Source organism: Penicillium oxalicum, chromosome III, assembly GCF_001723175.1.
Source record: "Penicillium oxalicum strain HP7-1 chromosome III, whole genome shotgun sequence".
Classification (NCBI taxonomy): Eukaryota; Fungi; Ascomycota; class Eurotiomycetes; order Eurotiales; family Aspergillaceae; genus Penicillium; species Penicillium oxalicum.
Genome location: NC_064652.1, coordinates 697603 through 720670, shown reverse-complemented (window position 1 = coordinate 720670; position 23068 = coordinate 697603). Strand labels below are relative to the sequence as shown.

At 52.1% G+C, this 23068-nt stretch overlaps 11 protein-coding genes across 11 annotated transcripts; 6 read left to right on the top strand and 5 right to left on the bottom strand.

The window, feature by feature from the left end:
* Nucleotides 1–587: 587 nt before the first annotated feature.
* On the top strand, nucleotides 588–1043 carry POX_c03734 (uncharacterized protein; the record flags this gene model as incomplete). The annotated part of the gene is made up of 2 exons (XM_050112624.1): nucleotides 588–601; nucleotides 668–1043. 2 exons carry the CDS (start codon nucleotides 588–590, stop codon nucleotides 1041–1043), a joined length of 390 nt encoding a protein of 129 aa, XP_049970180.1.
* Nucleotides 1044–3005: 1962 nt separating this feature from the next.
* Nucleotides 3006–4443, bottom strand: POX_c03733 (Histidinol-phosphate aminotransferase; the record flags this gene model as incomplete). Its single annotated transcript, XM_050112623.1, has 3 exons — nucleotides 3006–4056; nucleotides 4144–4302; nucleotides 4358–4443. The coding sequence occupies 3 exons, from the start codon at nucleotides 4441–4443 to the stop codon at nucleotides 3006–3008; spliced, it is 1296 nt and encodes a 431-aa protein (XP_049970179.1).
* A 680-nt stretch (nucleotides 4444–5123) lies between these two features.
* On the bottom strand, nucleotides 5124–6668 carry POX_c03732 (Phosphatidate cytidylyltransferase; the record flags this gene model as incomplete). Its single annotated transcript, XM_050112622.1, has 1 exon — nucleotides 5124–6668. The coding sequence occupies one exon, from the start codon at nucleotides 6666–6668 to the stop codon at nucleotides 5124–5126; it is 1545 nt and encodes a 514-aa protein (XP_049970178.1).
* Nucleotides 6669–7106: 438 nt separating this feature from the next.
* Nucleotides 7107–9914, top strand: POX_c03731 (uncharacterized protein; the record flags this gene model as incomplete). Its single annotated transcript, XM_050112621.1, has 4 exons — nucleotides 7107–7244; nucleotides 7307–7603; nucleotides 7691–7800; nucleotides 7865–9914. 4 exons carry the CDS (start codon nucleotides 7107–7109, stop codon nucleotides 9912–9914), a joined length of 2595 nt encoding a protein of 864 aa, XP_049970177.1.
* Nucleotides 9915–10283: 369 nt separating this feature from the next.
* On the bottom strand, nucleotides 10284–10925 carry POX_c03730 (uncharacterized protein; the record flags this gene model as incomplete). The annotated part of the gene is made up of 1 exon (XM_050112620.1): nucleotides 10284–10925. The coding sequence occupies one exon, from the start codon at nucleotides 10923–10925 to the stop codon at nucleotides 10284–10286; it is 642 nt and encodes a 213-aa protein (XP_049970176.1).
* Nucleotides 10926–11736: 811 nt separating this feature from the next.
* Nucleotides 11737–12407, top strand: POX_c03729 (uncharacterized protein; the record flags this gene model as incomplete). Its single annotated transcript, XM_050112619.1, has 2 exons — nucleotides 11737–12211; nucleotides 12310–12407. 2 exons carry the CDS (start codon nucleotides 11737–11739, stop codon nucleotides 12405–12407), a joined length of 573 nt encoding a protein of 190 aa, XP_049970175.1.
* An 832-nt stretch (nucleotides 12408–13239) lies between these two features.
* POX_c03728 (Protein bli-3) lies at nucleotides 13240–14075 on the top strand (the record flags this gene model as incomplete). Its single annotated transcript, XM_050112618.1, has 3 exons — nucleotides 13240–13446; nucleotides 13603–14011; nucleotides 14065–14075. The coding sequence occupies 3 exons, from the start codon at nucleotides 13240–13242 to the stop codon at nucleotides 14073–14075; spliced, it is 627 nt and encodes a 208-aa protein (XP_049970174.1).
* A 709-nt stretch (nucleotides 14076–14784) lies between these two features.
* On the bottom strand, nucleotides 14785–16289 carry POX_c03727 (SAGA complex subunit spt3; the record flags this gene model as incomplete). The annotated part of the gene is made up of 3 exons (XM_050112617.1): nucleotides 14785–14790; nucleotides 14865–15692; nucleotides 15759–16289. 3 exons carry the CDS (start codon nucleotides 16287–16289, stop codon nucleotides 14785–14787), a joined length of 1365 nt encoding a protein of 454 aa, XP_049970173.1.
* A 1143-nt stretch (nucleotides 16290–17432) lies between these two features.
* On the top strand, nucleotides 17433–18478 carry POX_c03726 (Diphthine methyl ester synthase; the record flags this gene model as incomplete). Its single annotated transcript, XM_050112616.1, has 3 exons — nucleotides 17433–17567; nucleotides 17683–17807; nucleotides 17881–18478. The coding sequence occupies 3 exons, from the start codon at nucleotides 17433–17435 to the stop codon at nucleotides 18476–18478; spliced, it is 858 nt and encodes a 285-aa protein (XP_049970172.1).
* A 221-nt stretch (nucleotides 18479–18699) lies between these two features.
* Nucleotides 18700–19966, top strand: POX_c03725 (uncharacterized protein; the record flags this gene model as incomplete). The annotated part of the gene is made up of 2 exons (XM_050112615.1): nucleotides 18700–18961; nucleotides 19545–19966. 2 exons carry the CDS (start codon nucleotides 18700–18702, stop codon nucleotides 19964–19966), a joined length of 684 nt encoding a protein of 227 aa, XP_049970171.1.
* Nucleotides 19967–20467: 501 nt separating this feature from the next.
* POX_c03724 (uncharacterized protein) lies at nucleotides 20468–22759 on the bottom strand (the record flags this gene model as incomplete). The annotated part of the gene is made up of 4 exons (XM_050112614.1): nucleotides 20468–21134; nucleotides 21214–21512; nucleotides 21593–21774; nucleotides 21868–22759. 4 exons carry the CDS (start codon nucleotides 22757–22759, stop codon nucleotides 20468–20470), a joined length of 2040 nt encoding a protein of 679 aa, XP_049970170.1.
* Between the last annotated feature and the right edge of the window lie 309 nt (nucleotides 22760–23068).

Here is a 23068-nt window from a genome sequence, read left to right as displayed (position 1 = left end):
TCTTTTCCGTTCAAGAGAGGGTTCGAGTCAAGGTGATGAACATTGACCAGCGTCGTGGTGGATTCACATGTCGCACGTGAGGGTGGACACTGGGCAGCAGTGGAGAGGGTGCTGAACAACAAGCGGATCGGGAGAAGAGAGAGCCACCCATTTAGAAAGGATCCTTCATCTCAGATTGCCTACCGAAAAGGAGCCGAGAGAGATGGACAACAAGATGACTTGAGCAGTGCTTATCCTAGAGCAGCGAGGAAGCACAATGAAGGAGAGGGAGAAAGATAGAGAAAAGCAAACGAGACTGGGTCGTGGTGGTGGAACTGGTTGCTATCAGTCTCCCGATGTGGCTGATCCGAAGGAATCATGCTCGTGAAGAGAGAGAGAGGGGGGGTGGATGATGGAGACGGATTGTGGTTTGGATCCTGCCAGAGAGCTAATGAGCATCAGTGACACGGCAAAGACATAACTCCCAGAGAGGAGAGGGGGCAAAGCCAGAACCGCCAGCCAAGCACGACCGAGAGTAAGAGTCGTGTTTTGTCGGTGAGTCCCGGAGGTGACCCTCCAGTGCCTCAAAGTCAAAAAAGAGAGAAACGATGATTCCCGACTGGTACTGGTGCCAAAAAGGATTCCCAGCCCAGATTCCGGACGGAAGATAGTTCACGACCGTCCACAGGCAGCCAGCACGGCCAGAGCACCCAGAAGGTTCCACGACCAGATGGACGAGAAACGAGAGACGAGAGACTCAGATTGAGTCTAAGCCGTCGAGGCGTCGCGGCTATCAGGAGGAGCACTCCTGGCACACGGGCGGAACGGGTCCCTCTAGTGCTCTTGTTCACACATTTGATGATAACGAGGCACGACGTGAACCAGTCAACGAGCAGACGTTAATCTTCAAGGGCTGGCTCGAAGATCCACCGGGCCCAGTCTGGGTGGTCTTTTCACGGTTGGCGATGCTCGAATCATCGAGTCATCGAGTCCGTGGTTCTAACCAGTCGAGGATCCATGATTTCCACCCTCCAGATGAAAGTATACCGTGCAAGTTGGACTAATACTTGCGAGTTTTACCAAGTAAACCCTGTCGCACGGATGGATCGGGAGCTTCCAAATCGGACCACTGGAGCAGGAAATGTGGGGGAGCACACGAGCCGCTCTCCACAGGGCGCCTCTTTGGGGACGTGGACGTGACAGCTTCTCGATGACACACGACAGTACTACTGTACAAAGCGCATCGTCTGACGCCCGCGATGATAGGATGGAAGCTCCCAGGAAAGCTGCATCTCACGAGGGAGATCACATTGCTCGACCACGTAGCTCCAGGAGCTCCTGCGCCAGAGAAAGAGAGAGATGACCTCGACTCGACTAACAAAGTCCCAACCGCCCTCACATGATCACCGGTTCCTTCAGACGGAGGCTGCGTGACAATTCGGTGCAGGGCGGTCCCACTGAGTGACGGACAAGAATCACATGAAAGACTCTTTAACGCTTACAACGATCTCCAGTGTGTAGAATATACGATTTGTACATGCCGACTGGCTTAGATCGAGACAGATTCGGGGAGATAAGATCGTCCGACGAGCACGGTTGGCGCTAATCGCCCAAGAGACCAGTACCCTGGCTTGACTCCTCTCTCACCACGGTGATCTTCGACTGTACGACCAGGTTCCCTATCTCTGCCACCACGTGGAGACAATCTCGCGCGGCGGTTGAGCCTCTTAGCCTGGGACCCTCGGCCGACACGAGAGACTAGTCTGTCAAAACTTGTCTGAGCAACAATTAAGACGACCTGACTGATAGTCAATCTTCGACGAGGCCAAGGCGGAAGGCCGACGGGAATTGTGACACGAGCGGCTTTGCCACCATCTCTGGTCCACCACCTTGTGTAGATGTACAGTGCTCTCATGATACTATACATTGTATAATATACAGAAGCATCAAAAAAAATGCCACCCGGCCCTTTACCTGGTCGCAAAACTCTACCTCAACCCGACAAGGCCAACATATGAGAAAACAATCAATTAAGAATGAACCGGTCGGAAAGAGAGTTAAAGTCACCAAGGACGAATTACAGCATGAGAGAACTGTATAGAAGTCAGGACTGTATTAATCCACAAACGTTCATGATTATCTGGGTGTCAACACAAGTGCCACTGACATGACCTCCCAAACTTTACCAACCGCCACAACCACGAATCACCCAGTCCCCAACAAATCCTTCTCCGATCTCCTCCTCGACCGTGGGCTCACCTCCCAAAAAGACCAAAAAAACACCATTCATTATTCATGATTATTCCTCAACTCGTCATGATATGAATAAGAATAATATCCCGATCTGGTTTCATCTCAACAGCCGCCTCCGTTTTCTGTCTCGTGAAACGCCCAGCGCCATCAAGCTGCTTGATTCCCGCGAGATAAGCCGTGTTCCATCCGTTCAATGGGATCCCTCCGTCACGCCGTGACGGAAGGTGGAATCTTGGATCACTGGGTGTGGCGGTTAGAGGACGCCCACTACGTAAAGGCTGTGGTGGAGGGCGTTGTTCCCACCTTTTCATCGGTGTCGGAGGTCTTGAATCGGCACGGGGTGAAGATAGGATAATGTGAGAAACGGCGGATATGGACCTGTGGAACTTTTGATATGGTGCCGGACCAAAAAGGGGGCCAGACGAGGAACGACTGCCACGGGGGGTGTCCATAAGGGGGAAAGACTCAATTTGAGACGGACGTACAATTTCAGGACGACGCTACGGGACACGGAAGAAAGCTGAAGAATGCTACTCAGTTGGGATAAACGTCTTGTCGACAGGGAGAGGAGCGCTTTCGACGACGGATTATCCCCCAAGTCTGCTCTCCTGCAACTTGGCGCAAAGGAAGACAGAGCCTATATGACGGTGGACGACATGAAAACTCTCCCAAGTGACAGGTCTCCAGGCGAACTCTAGACTGATTTTCCATCAAACTCTCGGCTTGTTGTAACTAGCCTGCTGTACAAGAGTCTAAATCAACACAGTTCTAAACTACGCGACCACTGCGGCCGCCGCTTCTTCCCGCCGTTCCTCATCCTTAACGGATTGGATCCCCTTGCCTTGACGCAGGCTCTCCAAGACAGCCCGAATCTCCTTCAGGAACCGGGTCACCTCGGACTCGGTGCCAACCGTGATGCGCAGGCAGCCCTCACATCCATGCTCTTTACCGCGGAATCGCACCACCACTCCACGTTGCTCGGCCATGGCCTCGTAGGCCGCCAGCGCCGTGACATTGCTCGGTTTTCCCTCGGCATCGAGGATCTCGACAAGCAAAAAGTTGGAGTCCTGGCCACCGAGGAATTGGCCAATGCCGGGGACCTGCGGGAGCTCCCGGAGCAGACGATCGCGCTGGCCCATAATTTTTTCGCGATACTGTCGCATTACCGTCAGATTGGGCTCGGATAGCGCGGCCGTGGCAAGAGCACTGGTCGGACTGGAGATGTTGTAGGGGGCCTTGAGACTGTTGAGTAGCCGGGCAATCTCGGGGCTGGTGTAGGCGACACCCAGGCGAATCCCGGCGAGACCGAAAGCCTTGCTGAGGGTCTGCATCACCACGAGGTTGGGCCACTCGGTGACCCATTCGGCCAAGCTGGCGCCTTCGTGTGCAAAGTCGATGTAAGCCTCGTCGACGACCACAACGCCGTTCCAGGTGGGGTGCTCGAGGACTTTCTGGATATCCGACTTGCGGATCAGGTTCGCAGTGGGATTGCCGGGCGAGCAGATGTAGGCCAGTTTGATCGATGGATCGGCCGAAAGGGCCTCGTTGACCTTGTCGGTTTGCAGCTGGAACCCATTCTTCACGTCCAACGGGACCTTGACAATGTCGATGTCGTTGACTTGGGCGCTCACGCTATACATGCCATAGGTGGGCGGGCAGGTGAGGATCTTGTCCTTGCCGGGGACACAGAAGCACCGGAGAAGAGCATCGATGGCCTCGTCTGATCCAACGCCTACGAACATGTGTTCGGGCCGAAGTGTCTTTTGTGTGTGGTGGTGGGTGTTGCGAAGGTTGCAAAATAGTTGCTTCAGGTCAATCTGGTGACTAGAATAGGCAAAGATTGTTAGTACATGTACTCGTACAGAACCCCGTTGCGCACACCCAGTGCAGCTTGGTCGGAGGATCACTTACGGATCAGGGTATCGGTTCAAGCCCAGGAAGTCAATCTCGGGCTTCGAAGACTCTGACTGAGAGCCACTCAATTTGCCCTCCCCATCTAGTGCCAGAGATGGCCCGTAGGCATTCTCGTTGGCATCGAGCAGCACGTTCGTCCCGTCATCTTTGTAGTCGCTGACTTCATCAGTTAACAGCTCGGACACCAGAGACTGGGAGATGGGCGACCTACTCGCGAGCGCACCGGTATGGCTGGAGCTGCAAAATGTTTGGTCGAGCACATGTCTCCAGATTGAAGGGTGATGTTCTTTGAGCCATTGTGGGGAGGAGACTGTGCCGTTCCTTCAATTGTTGTCAACGTCTCAAGTCCAGCGTCCTGGTGGGGGTGGCGGGGAGATTGTGGTTATCGGAGTCGAGAGCGGAGGTACGGGCGGAATTTATGGTGTGGGACCCGCACGAGAAGAATTGAGGCCGTCCTTGGGACAGGACTGACTCATGGTAATTCTGTGTAGCGAGAGAAGAAATGACTCAGAATCAAGAGTAAGCAACCCATTCAGGGATCGTGAAGTATACCTGATGGAGTTGTGTGCAGTCCAATACCAAACAGGACTAGGTCATTCAAGTAAATCCACTATCGGGTCCTCCCTTACTAATTGGTGATATAAGTTGGGGCCAAATGAGTATCACTAGACAAAAAAAAAGCTCAAACCAGATGGGGCTGTGACTACTCCGGGAGGATAGACCCTGTCTTCGTGGGAACTAAGGTAGAGGTGAGTCTCTATGCGTTCCGAGACCACTATTAGGTCCGAGGAGAAAAATCTTATGGAACATCTATGTGGATGAAACGCAAGTGTATTCCTAGCGCAGTATTGCCAAAGATGTGGCTGTAAAGATGCAAATGTGTTCCCAAACGCCCCGAATATGCCAACGTGCCCTGTGTCGAACTCATGGAATTCAATTCAATGCCGGTGATGCCAACTGCGCGTCTGAAGGGTATCTTAATCATGCTTCTCAGCGCTCTTCACAGGTTTCCCTGCTGGTTCTGACTTTGGTCCCTTGTCAGCCGACTGCGCCTTTTGAGCCTGGGCTTTTTTGTGCTTGTCCCGCTTCTCTTTCACGTAGACCAAGCTCTTACTCAGACCCGCTGTGAAAGTACCCTTGATGCTCTGTACAGTACTGGGCCAGCGAATGGTCTTCGAGATAGACGCAGAAACCTCCTCCTTCAGATGGTCATCTTCAGCAATGCGACGTTCAAATGGACCTCCCTGGGGACGCCGGACAATGCCTTGCTTGGTGTCATCATTCTCTTCCATCATCTTGTCAAACTCAACCCGTGGAATGGCGAATCGAGACTGGTATTGGAAGTAGAGCTTCTGTCGGAAAGATTCAGGCAGACGGCGGACCATATTTCCACGCTTGACAGGATCCATATCCTGCACCATAGCCAAGATGGAATCGGGATCATCAATCCAATCAACTTGGCCACAGCGCGGGTCTGAGAAGGAAACATTGGGAAGGTTCGCAATGAGGGGGGCATACAGACGACGGAAATGGGCCATTTGTCCAGAGACAATGTTGCGTACTTTGCCGGGGTCTTCTGTAGGGAGTACCATGCGAAGGTCACCCATGTAGCTGATACCGGCAATTGTGTTGTACAGCTCAGATTCACTGAATCGCTCCGGAAGAAGCAAAAGCGCCACTCGCAGAGCAGAAAGCAGGTTCATCTGGTTCGCAAGTCGCACCTTGGGGTGATCCCGAAGAATCTTCACTGGCTTATGCAACCTGCCCGCGAGATACAAGGTATTCCACTGGGTGAGATCGGTGCACAAGGTATCAAGATTGACGACCCCATATTTGATCAAGGTGCCATTGACTGTGATATGTGTGTTGAAGTAAACACCTGCACCGAATTTATCCTGGACCTGCGAGACCACGTAGGACCCCATTGAGCCGAGACCGGAATAATGGTCACGATGCTGGTTCAGATTCAGATCATGCCAGTGCTGAGAGTATGAGACTCCAAAGATGAAGTCAATCATTTTTCCCGACCCCTTCTGCATTTTCTGAATTGCAGCTGGCGCAGCGGGGTGAGTGGAACCAGCTGCGCCAGAACCGCTCTGCGGGAACACACCGGAGCCATAGGCAAATGCATACCGGATGGGTGCTCGGAACTGCCAGAGGATTTGTCGCAGGGCCTCCTTGAACTCTTGGTTGATGATCATGTGCTGGTTGACGCCAAAATCTTTGGAGGGAAGCTCGGAAAAATTAGAGATGGCTAGATTCGGGTTCTGTTCCCAGTCGGCCTCAGAGAACGTCGGAGAAGTGGAGAAGGAGGCAGCTGGGCTGGCCCATTGTCCAGAGCCATTGTAAAGGAGCTGTGAGGTCGAACGGCTGGACTGGGCGGGTTGATGAAAAGGAGCGTTGGAGGTCGGCCAGGACTGAGATGAAACGTATCGGGCCGGAAGGACTTGCGACGAAAGGGGCTCGTACCGAGCACCAGCCCGCCAGAGAGCTCTGGGGAGTACAGAGTGGGTGCGAAGCATCTATCAGGATAGAAAATGTTCATTAGCATACCTATTCCGCCAAGAGAGGTTCGTTCGGCTTTCGGGTCCGTACAGCTAGTCGCAAAGGAACGATTCCAATGGGAAGAAAGAGTGGAGATTTTGGCTCAAACCAAAAAGTGATGAGCAATTGACTTAAATGTCAATCATGAATTATATATAGAAAGAACCGGAAAGCCCCAAAGAAAGAATTGACACGAGTTTCCTCGTTTGCCCCGACACCCTCGGCCATCTGTCGGGTCTGACGTCGTCCGGGCTTAGTAACCCGGTCAATCACGTGGGGTCGCGTCGCATAACAACCAAAGTAAACAGACCAAATGACCTTTATCGGCAACTGACGAGTTCCACCAATCTGACCTTCGGGTCCACCATTTGACGCCAAATCTGGGCTTCCCTGACCGCTGTAGACTTTCTGAAATCATGAGCGCTGATATGGACACGTTTTTAGCACGTCTAGCCAGCTTCGATGCGGTGTTGAAGCTGGAAAAGCGAAGGTCGTCAACAACGAAGGGCTCCAGTGTGATCTCATGGCCGCATCAAAGTCCTTCGCCCGCCGAGGTATGTGCACGTCGCACAATTTACTCTACGCGATAACGTCCTCACACTGACTTTTCACGTAGTTGGCACATGCCGGCTTTTACTACAAACCATACGAGACCAACCCTGACAACACAACCTGCTTTCACTGCGATCGAGCGCTAGACGGCTGGGAAGAGGATGACAATCCCATTACAGAGCATCTTAAGCACTCACCAGACTGCGCATGGGCAATTATGATGGATATTCAGCAGAGCAGTTCCAACCCGACAACGATAGAGGACCCAAATAGCGAGAGGATTGTACAAGCGCGCATTGGAACATTTGGGACACATTGGCCGCATGACGGCAAGCGCGGTTGGCTCTGCCAGTCGGAAAAGGTACTTGGTCGTTTTTTTTTGTTTTGTTTTTTTGTTTTGTTTTTTTGCGCGCTGCCTCATCTAAGACAAGTCCTGATAAATATCTAGATGGTTGAAGCAGGATGGTATTTCTGTCCCAACGATGACAGCGACGACCTGGCCAGCTGTGCCTATTGCAAATTGTCCCTCGATGGCTGGGAGCCCAAGGACGATCCTTTGTAAGTCGAACCATATGTCTATTCCATGTTCTGGTCACGAAACTCATGAACTGATCAAATACAGTGACGAGCATCATCGCCGCTCCCCCGATTGTTCTTTCTTCGTTTTTGCACAGCTTCCAGGAAAGAAGGGAAAAGCTAAAGGGAAAAGGGGACGTCCATCAAAAGCCTCCTCACGACTGTCTACACAGTCTGTCGCAACGTCTGCCTCAGAAATGCCCGACAGATCGGAGATGGAGATCGATGGGGAAATGGATGAAGACGTGGTGACCAAAACAACAACCAAGGCCAAATCCTCAAAGAAGGGACCAAAAGGCAAGACGAAGCAAACCAAGAAGGAAGACTTGGAGGGTCCGAGTCAGTCTGAGATTGATACCACGGAGCCCTTGCAACCAGAGCCGCCCAAGCAGAAACGACCCGGCAGGCCAAAGAAGCGAGTCAGTGAGGAAATTTCCAAAGATACTGAATTCGAATCCCTTCAAGAATCGGGACCGGCAACCGCTGAAGAGCCACCATTGAAGCGTCGCGCTACACGAACGCGTAGCAGTAGTGTGACACGCACCTACAAGAGTGAAATGCATGACCAGTCGATGCCTGATGCGGCGTCAATGGACGAAGTCGAATCCGATGAGCCTAAAAGAGGTCGGAAGGGATCCAAGAAAGGAACCTCAAAGAACAGAAAAGCGTCTGATGTCTCCGTTATTTCTAAAAGCACCGCAAGAACGCGCCTTCCGAGGGACTCAGAGCTTGAGGCTGAGCTGGCAGCAGGTCTTGAGGCGGATGATCTCGATTCAAACATCCCTCGCTCACTACAGGATGCTGAGACGGAAGCCAGCATAAGAAAAGCGACGGAAGCGGAGCCGCAGCGAAAGAAGGGTCGACCCGCAAAAAAGACCAAGGCGGGGAAGAAGTCAAAAGCCGTTGAAAATGCTGGCGATCCAGAGCTTGATGATTCGTCACTCGCTCCCCCTTCGCCTCGCCAACAGGCTCATGCGTCGAAAAGGTTGTCCAGTATGGCTGATTTCACAGATGATGAGGAAGTCATTGCCATCAAACCAAAGCCCACCAAAACCTCCAAGAAAAAGGCAATAAAGAAGGCTAAAAAGGATGAACCTGCGCATGAAGAGGAGGACGAAATGTCAGTTTCTTTAACTCAGCATGATGAACCCGAGCAGCATGAATCTTTTGCCACAATGGATGTTGCAGACGACGGGGCAGACTCTATGCCAGAAGATGTCGAGCAAAGGCCAGCCACGAAACCTTCAAAGAAGAAGACTTCCAAGAAGGAAGAGAAGCCCGCGAAGTTGAAAAAAATCAAGGCACCAGAACCAACTCCCCCACCGGCAAGCCCGAGTCCAGAGCCTGTCCAAGACAAGACCCCTCTCGCATCTTCGCCGGGTGATGAGGAGGAATTTGACTCCACGGATGATCTGCCCGACCAAATACAGGCGGTTCTGTCCTCGGAGGCGCTTTCTCCCGATCCAAGATCTACCCAAGAACGAACGCCAGTGCCACCAAAGACAACGAAACGATTTAGTGATATACCCGCAGAGCAACACTTTGCACGATCATTGACAGAGTCGCACAGCTCCCAGAGGCACTCACAATCAGCATCGCGAGTGTCTCATGGGGCGGAGTCGCCCATGCCCGTGCCACATCAGAGCACGCCATCTCTATCACCACAGTCATCCGACGCTGAGAACCGGCCTCCGTCGTCGCTTCCCTCTGCGAGACGGCCACTGGTTGTGTCATCGCCCGCAAAGGAAAAGATAGTTGAAGATCCGCATCTAGCTGCCACTCCGTCGCCTTCCAAGCGTACATTGAATGCTGGCTTTCCGGCTTCGCTACATCCGTGGACACCAGTTGATATCGAAGAAGTCCTCTTTGGAGAGAACAGCGACAAGGAGAACGGCGACCTAGCTGGTCTTCTGAATGGAGCCAAAGCCGGGTTGACAAGTCCTGAAAAGCGAATGACTGTGGAGGCGTGGATCTTGTGGAACGCAAAGAATGGAGAAGAGCGGCTGAAGCGAGAGTGCGAACGACTTGTCAGTCAATTTGAGAAGGAGGGCGATCGAGCAATGCGACGCCTCGAGGCGATCGAGTGCGTCGACTAAGATTTTGTGTTCAATATTCCCCTTTGCGGCTCACGACCTTTTTTGTTTTTTTGTTTGTTTTTTTGACGGGGTAAATGTCAACCTGGTCATGATCACAGGTATGGACCCAGGCGCTTTGGTTTTATTCCGTGTGCCATAATTTCTCTTGTTCATATTCTCATGAATTCGATGCTTTTTTTTTCGGATTGCTTGTGGAACGGGGCTATGCTCCATTGGAGTAGAGACAAAGCCGTTATTGTAAGGATTCATCCTGAGAAAGACATTCGGCCCCAAACTCCTCGGGTATCATTTTAAAAAAGTGCATGCGTGTGGCAGATCCAGAACTGCCATCGACCTCCTCAGATGAGTCCAAACCGCGGGTGAGTGCATCTAGGCAATGATTCCCAGTCGGCCCTCCCAATTATCTTCTTCCTTGACCCCATTGCCACCTTTACGGCGCTTCTCAGCCCGCTTGCGCCTCCTCTCCTCTCGCTCCTTTGCCTCCACTTCCTCCCGTTCTCGCAACCTTTCACCCAAATCAAGCTGCCATGCCCTCCGTTCCTCCTCCTCCCGCACGCGCTTCTGATGAGCCAGCATCCGCAGCCGCAAGCGCACATCCTCCACGCTCGCGCGCGCGACCTCGCCACTTTGCCCCGTCGCGATCAAATGCTGCTTGCTATTGAAATGCTCCACCAACTGAATATTATCCTTGAAGGTCAGATCACAGTCTGCACAGTAGAATCCCGCTCCCCGACCGCGCTTGCCGAGTGCAGATCCTGCAGGCACAATGGTGGTTTTGCCCACCATCGCATCGACCTTGAGGCGCTCTTGACGAGCGGACGTTGCGGAGAGAGCGCCATAGTCCACGGGGGCGTGGTACTTTTTCCCGAGAAGTTTGGCCTCGTAGCGGGCTTTGCCTTCGGCTTTACGCTTGGCTTCTTCGTCGGCGGCCTTTTTGGCATATTCTTCGCGGTCCCATGTTTTGCGGAACGCGGTGTCTGATGGTTGGCCTGCAGCCGTTGGTTTGGACATTGTTGTAAAGGGGAATCTCTGGTCCAGGGATCAGAGTATTGTGTGTGGTCTATCGTTGTTTGGAAGTAACTCTCCGGTGTATCGCCGAGCTTTGGGGAGTGTGCTTTGATCTTCCGTCAAGTGGACTAAATGCTGGTCCGAGATGGAGCTTCGACAGATGGACTGATAGCCAAGCGCGCGGACAATTGCCCGCCGAGAAGATGCGATTAGGTAAGCGAAGCTTTGGAAACGCTGGGACGCGATGACAGGACCGGGCGGTCAAGTGACCCGAAGGCTGCCTGGCGATCGACATTGAACTTGCTTACCTCAGGCATTAAAAGCTTTGGGAACACTAGTCATGTCTCCTTGGTTGCCATGTGGGTCATTATTCAAGTCCACGACGCCGCTGGATGTGAATTCCAGCATAATCCCTACAGGGCCTGCGGTACTTTTCAATTGGGAGTCTTTTGATCGAGTCTGTCTTGAACTACGAATCTCTTAAATTTCCCGCTCAAGCTGTAGCAAGGATGCGAGGTCGAGGTTTGAGATCAAGATGAAACAAGCACATTGGCCGAATAACTCGCCAGAAGGATCCGCGTGGCGGAGCTCCTCCAATGCTGTCAAGCCAAGAGCCTCCAGTAGGCATCCACGCTGGAGGCACCGCCAACACTCCTCCAAGTGGGCCAAGTGCCTCAATTCTGACTCTTTACCCTCGTATCTCCAACGTGGAGATGTGCACTTATCGCCAACGTGGCATTTCTCTACTCTTCAGGCATCTGCTGTCTTATAAAGTAGGAAGACCCTCGTGAGGGTAGTGTATAAGCACGCCAACATGCAAGTGTTACCTTTGAGCGCCATCCTGTCAACGCCACGAGAATACTCCACTATGAAGCCACCTTCAAGCTCGCTAGCGACCAGCTTTATGGACCTCCCTTCTGAGCTCCACGTGCAGATTGCCGGATATCTGACCTACCCGGACGCGCTTGCCCTGAAGCATACATGCCGTCACTTCTATCATTTGGTCCCCACCGGGGTGAACCTGAAAGTGGAGTGGCTGATCGAGCGGTTCGAGAGGAACCTTGAGTGTCCCATGGAGAAATGCTCCTTTCGCACCGACGAGGCATTCTGCAACTGGCGGATCCGACGGATCATGGAGCGGCGCCGGCGTCACCGAGAGTGTCGACGGGTCGCTGGCGGTTGCAATGTGATCGTGGGCCAGACCTGTCACCCCGATTTGTTGCCCTCATGGCTGCGAAAAGAAGTGCTTCGGGAGGTGGTTCAAGCGACTGCCATGCTAGTCTATGAAGGTAGGCTCCATAAACTCCTTGTTCATTGCGACCCTTCCCATGAGCAAGATGTCAACTGGTTGGTGTGAGGTGAACTCTAATTTTCATTTCCCCGATAGCCTCAAAATATTATACCTTTGCCATCGACCTGAATAGCATCTGGGGCCTCTTGCAAGTCTATATCCTTCAGATGGTATACTGGATGCTCACTCGGTGAACGATCCACTCAGCCATTCGACCCCGGACGGACATGTCATGTCGACCATCTTGTCACGACTCACCCACCACACTACTGATTGCATGATCGGAGCTCAGACAATCCTGTGGGACACACTTCAGATCATGGCTTATAAAATAAGCCGGACCACGGCGCCTTCTGATCATCGCGGGCCTCATCATGGCCTCTATACGAATGGCGATTGCCCTTGCGTTGGGATGAAGGAGAAGCCTCTAATTGTACGAATTTAATCAACACTTAATCTTTAATGGAACACATCCTGAACACCACACGACATATATGAATCTTACCCCGTCTTAATGTATTTTTTTATTCGATTTCTGCCAGTTAGGCTTTGGAGCAGCCCGATCGTGAGTTGATCCGATCGAGCTTGGATGCGATGACTGCGGTTGAGCAATGATGTGGAGCTTGCCCGTCGATCTCAGACGGAGGATCCGCCCCAACTTGTCCTATCAATGTGGCACTTGTGAACTTGCCAAACAAGCTGACCATGTTCCAGTCCAGCCTGGCCAAAAGGCCAACTGGGTGGTTCTCGACTCTCGCGGTGGACAGTTGCTGGGGCGGTGACCACGAAGATCCGGATCTATTCTCATCGCCTGACGTCACAACGACGTGCGTCAGCTGCGTGCAAGTTGATTGCTCCCGCTTGCCTCTTTTGAGACCATCTTGACATACTTTGTCTCACACACCCTCATTTAACCATCGTCATCACCTCCGAGGCAATTTCTTTTTAATCTGCTTTATAAACTCCGGTCATTGTCATCTCTACCATTCACGACCACATTCCCACGTCAACGAAAAGCTCACCATCATGTCTACCGAAAACGCTACGATCAACACTACCACCGGCAAGCAACATGTCGACCCCTACAAGGCGCAGAACTCTGAGGATCCCCCATTGCCACAGAAGGTGCAGGACCTCGTCGACTTTATCAACCAGGTCAAGTTTGGCATGTTGACCACCAAACAATCGGATGGAGAGTATTTGACCTCACGCTGCATGGCTCTGGCCGCCACTGTACGTTGATCACATTGACCACACGTTCAGCCTACTACACATCAACCCCCCGCGTCTTGGATTTAATCAACCCTGCTGGATTTGAAAGTCGTGGTCAATTGCTATCAATGCCACAATAACAAACATGGAACTAACCCACAATCTTCTCTTTTCCAGGAACACGGCGGCATTGACCTCGTCTTCCACACCAATCTCTTCTCCGGCAAGACTATGGATTTGACCGCTCACCCCCAAGAAACCAACATGTCCTTCCTGGACCCCATCAGCGGATCATGGGCTTCCATCTCCGGCACCGCATCCATCGTTTCAGACCCTAACACCGTCTCCAAGTACTACTCTCCTCAATTGAAGGCCTGGATCGGCGACATGGGCGATGGCGTCCACGATGGTGGCCCAACCGACCCCCGTATTGGTGTGATCAAGTTGGAAGCCAAGCTCGCCACGCATGTCGCCTCTAAGAAGGGAATCCTGGGTCGCGCCGTGGACACGGTCAAGGGCGCGATTCAAGGCAACGTGCCTCCCATCAACAGCATTCGTGAGCTGAGCACGGAAGAGTTGGCGGAATGTAAGTCGATTCTACCCTACTGTCTGTGAGACTCAAGGGTTTTGTTTGTACAGTCGAGGGCTAACACAAGTGGGCTGATATCTAGGGCGCAAGTCTCACCAGGAGTAGATCCTCCTCTGGGCAATGGTTTTACGCAAATGTTTCGTCATGTAACGAGTATTATGAAAGCGGTCGTACATTTTTGAATGAACTTCTGTTATGAGCAGCAAGATATAACGTACCGTATTGCATTGAAAATAACAGTCATTGAAAGCGTTTGATGAGTGAAATGTAGGTATATTAATTAGCCGGTCTAGCTTTCTCTTTCACAGGAGGGTTCAAACTTGTCCTACCTCTACCATGGAACCAAAGAGGAATAGACAATCGCAATTGCACGACAACGCCCTCCAACATGGATACACTCATATCGACGCCAAGCCAGGTGGAAATCGAATTCCAATAAGGTGGGTTGAGACAATTTCTTCGAGCCTACTGGTAGGCTTTCAAGATCGGTGGTGGGAACCCAGGTTCAGATACTTTGGCCAGCAACTTGAAATTATAGTTAAATCTTTCATTCAACCCGATTTAAAAAAAAAAATTGAAAAAAATTGAAAAACAAAGAGGATGATGGAGAGAACCGAAAGCAAGTGCGCTATTGATTTAAGACCGGGGGTATCATTTTTAGCCCATTAACTCCTTGGACCATGCAGACCTAAAAGAAGAAGAAAAGAAAAAAAAAGCAAGGAAAAACGGGCAAGTCGTGGAAAGCAAAACGAGGACACACAGAAAGCCTCTCAGATCTGGGGCAGAGTCAATATTAGCATAATTACGTTGCCTCATATCGGCATTGCAGGACGAGTCAGTAAGTACTCACCAATTTCAGAGGCAATTTGGCGGGCACTCGGCCGTTGTGCAGCAGCATCGCGATGGACTTTTGCGGAATCGCCTGGAGCTTGCGATAGGCCTCGCGGATGTGTCGGGGCTCGACGGGAGTCCGACCCTCTTCGGGAGGATCGAAAAGACCAGTTTCTCGTTTGCGCTTCTTAGAGTCCGCGCCCGAGGCATCCGCGCCGCCGCGGTTCTTTTCGTGATCTTCCCGTTCTTTCACCTTGAGGGCCTCCTCGGTCAGGGTTTGGACGATCTCAAAGGTGAGGAAACCGAGAATGTCCACGATGTCGTCGTTCGGCTTGGATTCGGTCACAATTCCAAAGCCTGCCCACTCACGGAACCGCTTGCTCTTGCGGTATGTGAATGAAGCTTGACGACACTCTGACCAGACGACATACTCCTCCTTGGTCATGTGCTTGGTGCGTTCGTCGGCCGCGGCGAGGCGCTGAAGAGTGGCGTAGTTTTGCTCTTCCTCCTCTTCATCTTCCTCGTCTTCACGTTCTGGAATCTGCACCGAGAAGAAGCTGTTGACATCCCACGCAAGGCCAACCTTGGCCCGTTTGTTCTTGGGCTTGGAAGCGACGTCCTGCGGACCCGCCACAACACCGGCTGCATCGTCGGCAGCGGCAAAGTCAGCCGCGTCAGCGCCGCCCTTGTCATCGGAGTCCTTGACATTCTTGCGAACATCCTTCCAGGACAAGAAAGTGCGGAGACGGGAGACCTTGGCCTTGTCGTGGCGGATCAGGAAGATCAAGTCATCGGTAGAAATTGAACGAGACCCTCGGCGAGCCGCCATCTGAGCTCCACGGGTGAGCTGAAAAAGAGAGTAGGTTAGATCACACAGCGACTAAGCAGTGATAGTAGAGTGAAGTGAGCGTACAATCTCCAAGACCTGCTCACGAGTGATGTCCTCGATGAGGGTGGTGGTTTCTACGGAAGCCTCCGCAGTCTCACCAGAGACGAACATCATCTTTGGAAAAATTTTGTCAGTAAACTGGTACTTAAACAGAGCGGGGCTCAGTTCGAGGTTGCAATCTTCTTCCCACTCGTCGTCGGCGTCGTAGATTCGCCCGCTGTCAGCAGGCTCCTCGTCAGGTACGCTGCGGTGTTCCTCGGCACCTTTATGCTTTCCACAGAAGCTAAAGGCGCTAGTGCGGTAGTGTCCGTCGTAAAGAAGGGACAGATCACTAGCATCTGAGAGCTTTCGCTTGCAGGCATTTCTGGCTTGGGAGATGCCTAGCCGGGAGAGTCCAGAGGCCTGAGAATCAGTAGCAACAGGCTGGGTTGGGCTCGGAGCAATTTGGGCTTCGCAGGTTTGGCTGGAATCCGAGACCAGTGCAAGATGATCCAAACTTGTAATGCCGATGGGGATATAATTCTCGTCGTGTTTTGAGATCTCAGTCGATGACATCTTTGAATTAAGTGAATCCTATGAGGCAGCAGGGCTCTTTTCATTAAAAAGGCTGGTAGAGAGACAAAGAAGACGTTGAAGATAACGTGCATATGAGGTTGGAGAGACGTGGAATTAGTGAGATGCCAAAGGTTGATAATGGGTGACCTGCAACCAGGCTGAGGGCGTAAGTCGAAATAACGTCCCGAGGTGTCGCCGAATGAATCAAGAGTGACGGGGAGGAATGAAATGATGTGACGTCGAGAGATAGCGATGAATCAGACACCTGGAAATTTGCTGAGCAAAAGATCCGCTCTCAGCACGTCTGGATTCACAGACTGCACATGCAAAGAGCCACCCCGCATGACAGGAAGCTGCGATGATAAAGATGTCGTTCGGACCAATGAATCAATCGATTTTTCCAGCCAGAGATGCGGTCTTGCAAGGTCAAATAGGTGGTATCGACCTTGATGACTCAAGATTGTTTTGAAAGTAGAGTGGTTGTCCCAAGGGCGAGTGATCTCAACTTTGTGCCCTAGCGCCAACCTTGCGACTATGACATGCAGAATTCCCATTCTAGATACGATGTTGACTGGGTTTCACGCAGCATCGTGATTGACCAAATCTTGAACGAGAGCCGACCAGAGGAGGAAGAAGATGCAACCGTGGGACTGTATTGATATTGGTGGACATTACGGTCCTCAACTGAGCACTTACCTGCTGGATCTCCTGGCGATACTTGGGCTGACGATCGGAGCTCATTTTGATAGCTTCTCACGCATGTAGTACCCGGTGAAATTGGCTCCAAGCGTTTGGTATTTCCTCTTCAGAAATGTTTCAATATATAGGCGCAGTCGTATGTCGATAATGCGCAGAAAAGAGAAGGTCTCAGGTGGTATGAGCGGACCAACAATATCGGCAGAGGTCAGAGTTGGGAAGGAAGGACAAATCCGGGGATTGCCTGGAGCGCCGTCGAAACCATTGCGGGTACCCTCGATAACGATAACGATAACGATAACAGGAGCTCCTCCATGAAGGCGGTGTTGCTATCGCAGGTCTTGCTAAATTCTGCCGCGGGGCAGACAATTATTTCTCATTGATTCGTATATTAGGATTAATTGATTGACATCACAGTGGTGATCTTGGTTTGACACAGACGCTAGCATGTTGCATCTTGTGGGCTTGGGTCTCGCAGACGAGAAGGACATTACTGTCCGGGGATTGGAGATTGTCAAGAAGGCTGAGCGTGTCTACTTGGAGGCATATACGGCCATCTTGTTGGTGGATAAAGAGAAGCTTGTGAGTATTGGCTAGAATACCGAAGATTGCTGTAGTCTGCATGTGCAGAATTTTTGCAATGGCTAGTCAGTTGGATATGGGAACAATACGGCTGACATGATCATGAAAACATTAGGAAGCCTTCTACGGCCGCCCCGTTCTCGAGGCTGACCGAGAGCTGGTCGAGACCGGCAGCGACGAGATCCTCGCTGGCGCCGACAAGGTTGATGTTGCCTTCCTAGTCGTCGGTGATCCATTCGGGTACGTCAATAGACACCTGACAGCGCTCCCACTGCTCTGCTCCAAGGACCAAAGACTCTGACCCGCTCATCAGCGCAACAACCCATACCGATCTTGTTCTCCGTGCGCGCGAGTTGAACATTCCTACCAATGTCGTCCCCAATGCCTCAATCATGTCCGGTATTGGCTGCACCGGTCTACAGCTCTACAACTTTGGACAAACCGTCAGCATGGTCTTTTTCACCGAGAACTGGAAGCCCTCCTCGTTTTACGACAAGGTCCGTGAGAATGTCCAAATCGGTCTGCACACGCTTGTCCTACTCGACATCAAGGTGAAAGAGCAGTCTATGGAGAATCTCGCCCGTGGTCGTCGGATCTTCGAGCCTCCCCGCTATATGACCGTCGCGCAATGCGCGAGTCAGATGCTGGAAACCGAAGAGACCAGGCAAGAGGGAGTCTACACGGAAGATAGTTTGGCAGTGGGTGCGGCTCGTGTGGGTGCGCCAGACCAGAAACTTGTGGTGGGCACATTGAAAGAGCTGAGTACTGTGGAAATGGGTGCTCCACTACACAGTTTGGTCTTGCTGGGTCGGCGAACACACGATCTGGAACGTGACTACATCCGACAATTTGCGGTCAACCAGGAGACTTTTGATGCCAGCTATGCGAAGAGCTATGGGGCATCCTCATAAAATTTACAGGGCTTTGATGTATATATGCTGGGCAGGCCAAAAATGCAGAAATTTGATATAAGAGAGACTTTTTGAGTGCTTGCTCGGTAAATACTTAAGGAATGTCGAGGTAAGGCCCCCGCAGACTCCGATAGAGCAGGCCAAAGCTCCATACATCGACATGCTCACATACGCTTCATCTACCAGTTCTTTTCGCTCGCAGATCAACTATGAACGCCACAATGCGCCCAAGAGATGGCTCAATGCTGGAGGTTGGGGCCGCGAGACATGTAATCGACGCTGTCCCATTTTCGCTGTGGGACGCGCAAGACCGCGAATTTCGCCCGCCAGATGAAAGCCAGTGGGAGTGGCTGTTCGAGAAGTTCAACGCCCAAACCATCAGTCTGCGTAGTTGGTACATGTGGATTGAAACCGACAAGCCCTCACAGTCGATCCCCCTTACCATTGCCTGCAAGCCCGTTATGTTTGTTGGGACTGGCGCGCGTACTTGGAAGTCGCTGCCTGAATCTCACCATTCAAATCCTCGAATTGAGGACCCAGTGTCCAGACTTGTGCTGGCCAAAGATGACGTTTCCGACAAAAGAACAGAATTTTTTTTCTTCTTACCTCACTCGCACCATTCGCCAACATTCGAGCAATTACATACCTTCCGAGGTGGACTATTGTGGAGCTGTGCTATGGCGATGACCGACTCTACGAGCCGCAATCCTTACCCGGCTTCGTTGCAGGCCGGGAAACTTTGTAGCATCACGCGGAGAAACCATTTCGCCACAATATGCAAAGTCCGACCCGCGCAGTATATGTCTCACCCTTTAGCACAGGACGATTCAAATTATCTTCAAGGGAGAAAGTTGACACCTGGATGCAGAATCGAGAGTGGGCTCGGCGAATCTAGACCCCGCTTATGAATCAGTAACAGGTGCAACAACCCTCGGGGTCGTGTTCGAGACGCACGAGGATTAGGAGATGGTCACTGTCGCATATCGTGGCTTTCTGTGTTTCAATGAAGTGTGGCATCCTCGGACTGGAGCTCATCTGATTGGCACCGTTACCGCTGATCGCCCAGAATTTGATATTGCGCTGGTGAAGCTGCACCCGGCAGCCTCGGCAAGATTTACCAATGAATGCAACTTCCAGGCAAAACCGCCCCGGAGTTTGAGGCTGGGTGATTTGATGGAAGCGGGCTCGTGGAGTGAAGTCGACGGGATGAGCTCAGGTTTGATCAGTATGATCACCGTCGGTAGGTACTTCGAAAAGCCGCAACACTTCTCCAATCATTCACCGGTTCCTTTTGAGCGCTGGCGATCAAGCTCCGTCAACACTGTCTTTGGCGCCATCAACCCCACAATTACAGAGGGAATCCGTGGGGCATCAATCGTTGACATTGAGAGCGGAGGTGTTGGAGGCTTGTTCCACCTCTTCAATGGGTTGGAGTGCATTAGCGCTCACCTCGACGATTTGATTGCTGAAGGCTGGGAAGTGGTGTAGATTCCGGGGAGAGCTTGTCTTACTTATTGGGTTCTCGTGGCTTTGTGTTGCTTGAAGTAGTATACTTGTACTAATCCTTGTTTGTCAAAGGACAGTGGGAAGAGGTTGAAGCTGTTCGAGGCCTACGGCCCATCAGCTTGGAGATGTAGTGTTATTCTAAATCTCTGTCAAAGAGTGGTCTCCAAGAGATTGATTCTAGGTTCCAGATGTCAGCTACAATGAGGTGTACAATGCGCCAACTAGATTCATCTTTTGAAAGAAAAACTGTGTCTATGTCTTTTGCAATGAAAAGAAACCCCCCTAAAGAAAAAGGGCTGTCAACGTCTAAGCAACCATGCAATGAAAAAGCATTCCAAGCCCAACTAACACCCGAGAAGATGCAGGAAAGAGAGTCCACGACTTGGACAAAACGAGAGCGAAAAGAACAGTTGGGAAAAAAAAACAAAGATGAGGGAGAAAAAAAAGAAGAAAGAGTACACAGGATAATCATACAAGGAACGGTCAATGGGCATCAAACTCATCTTCTTCCCCCGGAAGAACAATTTCATGACCAGAGCCTTCATACACAAAGACCGCGGCTACACAGCCCAGGATTGATACCAGTGCGATCAACCACCACGCAAAGCCAATGGTGCCGATATCCAAACCATAACCGTACCAGGCCCCTGAGAAGATGGGGCCAATGGTACGAAAGGCCGATGAGACGGATTGGCCGATGCCGTGGATTGTGCCTAGAACGGAGGGGTGCGGCGAGCAGTTGTTGAGCAAGATGATGGAAGTTGGCAGGGTAAAAGTGCGAGCGGTGACTTGGAGGAAGAGCACGATGATGATCCAAAACCAGACCCAGGGTCCGTTGGCCTGGCCGGGGGGCGGAGTTGTCGACGGCGCAAGAGACATGTACGGTGCCAGGGCGTAAGCGAGAGGAAACAGGGTAAGGAAATATTGGTAACTCTTGGCTGTACCCAGACGGCCGTTGATCGAGGGGTAGATGGTGAATTGAAGTAGCATTCCAATCATGCCGAGGATCGAAGTCGCGAAGCCAACACTTTGAGGCAGCATGCCCAGGCCACCGGTGAAGATAAAAGGCAAGTTTCGCGCAGGGCTGCTGGGGTCATTGGGATCGTAGCGCGGGGTGGACAGGAACAGTAGCCACAGGTTATTGAACGCACTGGGAGGGGGGAAAAGTGAATGTCAGAAAAAGTCAAATGACATCCGATAGGGGGGCAGATGGTTGGCAGTGCTCTTACCCCATTTGAAAGTCGAAAAACGCCTGTGCTACGAGGGTGCACAGGACATTCTTCGTCCAGATCCTGCGGAATGGAAGTGTACGCTTGGTACGACCGGGTCGTGAGGCCTTCTCTTCCATCTCATAGCTCTCGGAGCGATCCATGGGCCGGCCCAGCAAGGGACCATCCTCATCATAGTCACGGAGAGGGAGTCGGGAGTAGATCGTGGAGGAAGAACCGAGCAGAGTCTTGACACCGCGCGCAAGAAGCTTGAGCGCGGCGGATCCGAGACCAGGCTTTCCTTTGCAGGCGAGAAGTGTCTTTGCACGTGTGTCAGCGACTGTAATTCGTGGGTTGTCTTATACAACCCGTGTTTGTTGGTTCCACTATTTCGACTCACCTCTTCCAGACCGTAGCCAACCAAAGCTGCACAACTAGACAGGAAGAAAAAGTTGGCCAACATGGGCAAAGCATAGGGATATTTCACCAGCCACTGCACCCCGGATTCGCCGCCAAACGAGGAGTTGGGTCCGAATAAACGCGGATAGCTCCTGACTGGATCGGCCAATAAACCGCCCATGACTAAAAATGGGATTCAGATGTTCATGTTAGCTGCATGTCCCACGCATCGTACACACAATGGATCTCGATCCACGGGGGACTAGAAACACCTACCGGGACCAAAGAGGGAGGCGACATTGAACCCAATGGGTAGAATCAAAAACGCCCGCGAATGATATTTCTTCTCCTTGACATTTTCTGCAATCATTGTCCGGATAATGCCCACGGTTCCGTTGATGGCCCCCCCAAAGGACCGCCAAAACACGGCCTGAGCGAACGAGGTCGCAAATGCAACACCCAGACACGAGACCGCCGTTCCCACCAGGCCGACCAGCAGCACGAAGCGACGGCCCCCCCATTCGGCATCTGCGACACGGCCCCAAGGAATGGCGGTCGCAAATTGAGCCGCGGTGAACGCGCCCTGCAATATACCCGCCTGTGTCGCCACGTCCGAGTCGGAAAGAGTTTCGTCAAAGGACTTTAATTGATAGAACATGTAGGCCTGAAGCGAGGCGATCTGAAGGAAATCGAAGACCCGGCACAAGCCCAACAGTGCCAATTGGCCTTTTCGCGGCAGCGTCATCCAGGTCACCGGGCCTGTGCGCGGCGCGACGGGAATTGGGATCGCATCGGCGGCATTCAATTCGGATTCATGAACGGCGAGAACTTGTGATGCGCCCTGCGATTGGGAGCGACTGCGCATGTGCTGACTTTTGCGATCCGTGTGGTCCATCGAGGTGTTGCGCAGCATGTCGCGAGTCTCGGCGCCGTCGCGCGGACGATCGTGCAGCTGGGGAGATTCCGGCGGGGAGATCCCCTCGTCGACGCTGGCGAGGGAATGGGTGGATTCGCGGCGACGTCGAGACGGATGGGAGTAAGAAGAAGTAGACGGTTCAGTGGAGGGTTGTGACGCATTCAAATGGTGAAAGCCACTGGACCAGGAAGTCGTGCGCGCGTGGCGGGCATTACTTGATTTATGGGTCGGCTGTTGGGACCTGGCCGGCATGAGGGGGAAAGAAAAGAGGAGCGGAGGGGGGGAGACAGGAGGATGACGAGGAATGTACAGGATGGAGGAAGCCGTACAAGCCGGAAGGACGGATTGAGATCACTCCAAGATTGGACAGATCAAAACGAAACAATAAAAAAAAATAACAAATACACCAAAAGGAGTGGTCTGCCACTCAAGCGCCACTTGGCAACGTACTGCTTCTGCGACGGCGGCGTGAGGCCGTGGTCGAGAGCGATTTGGAGAGTTGAAGAGACCGGACTGGAGAGGGGCGCGGATGCAATTGACAACGTCAGGTGGTTACGCCTC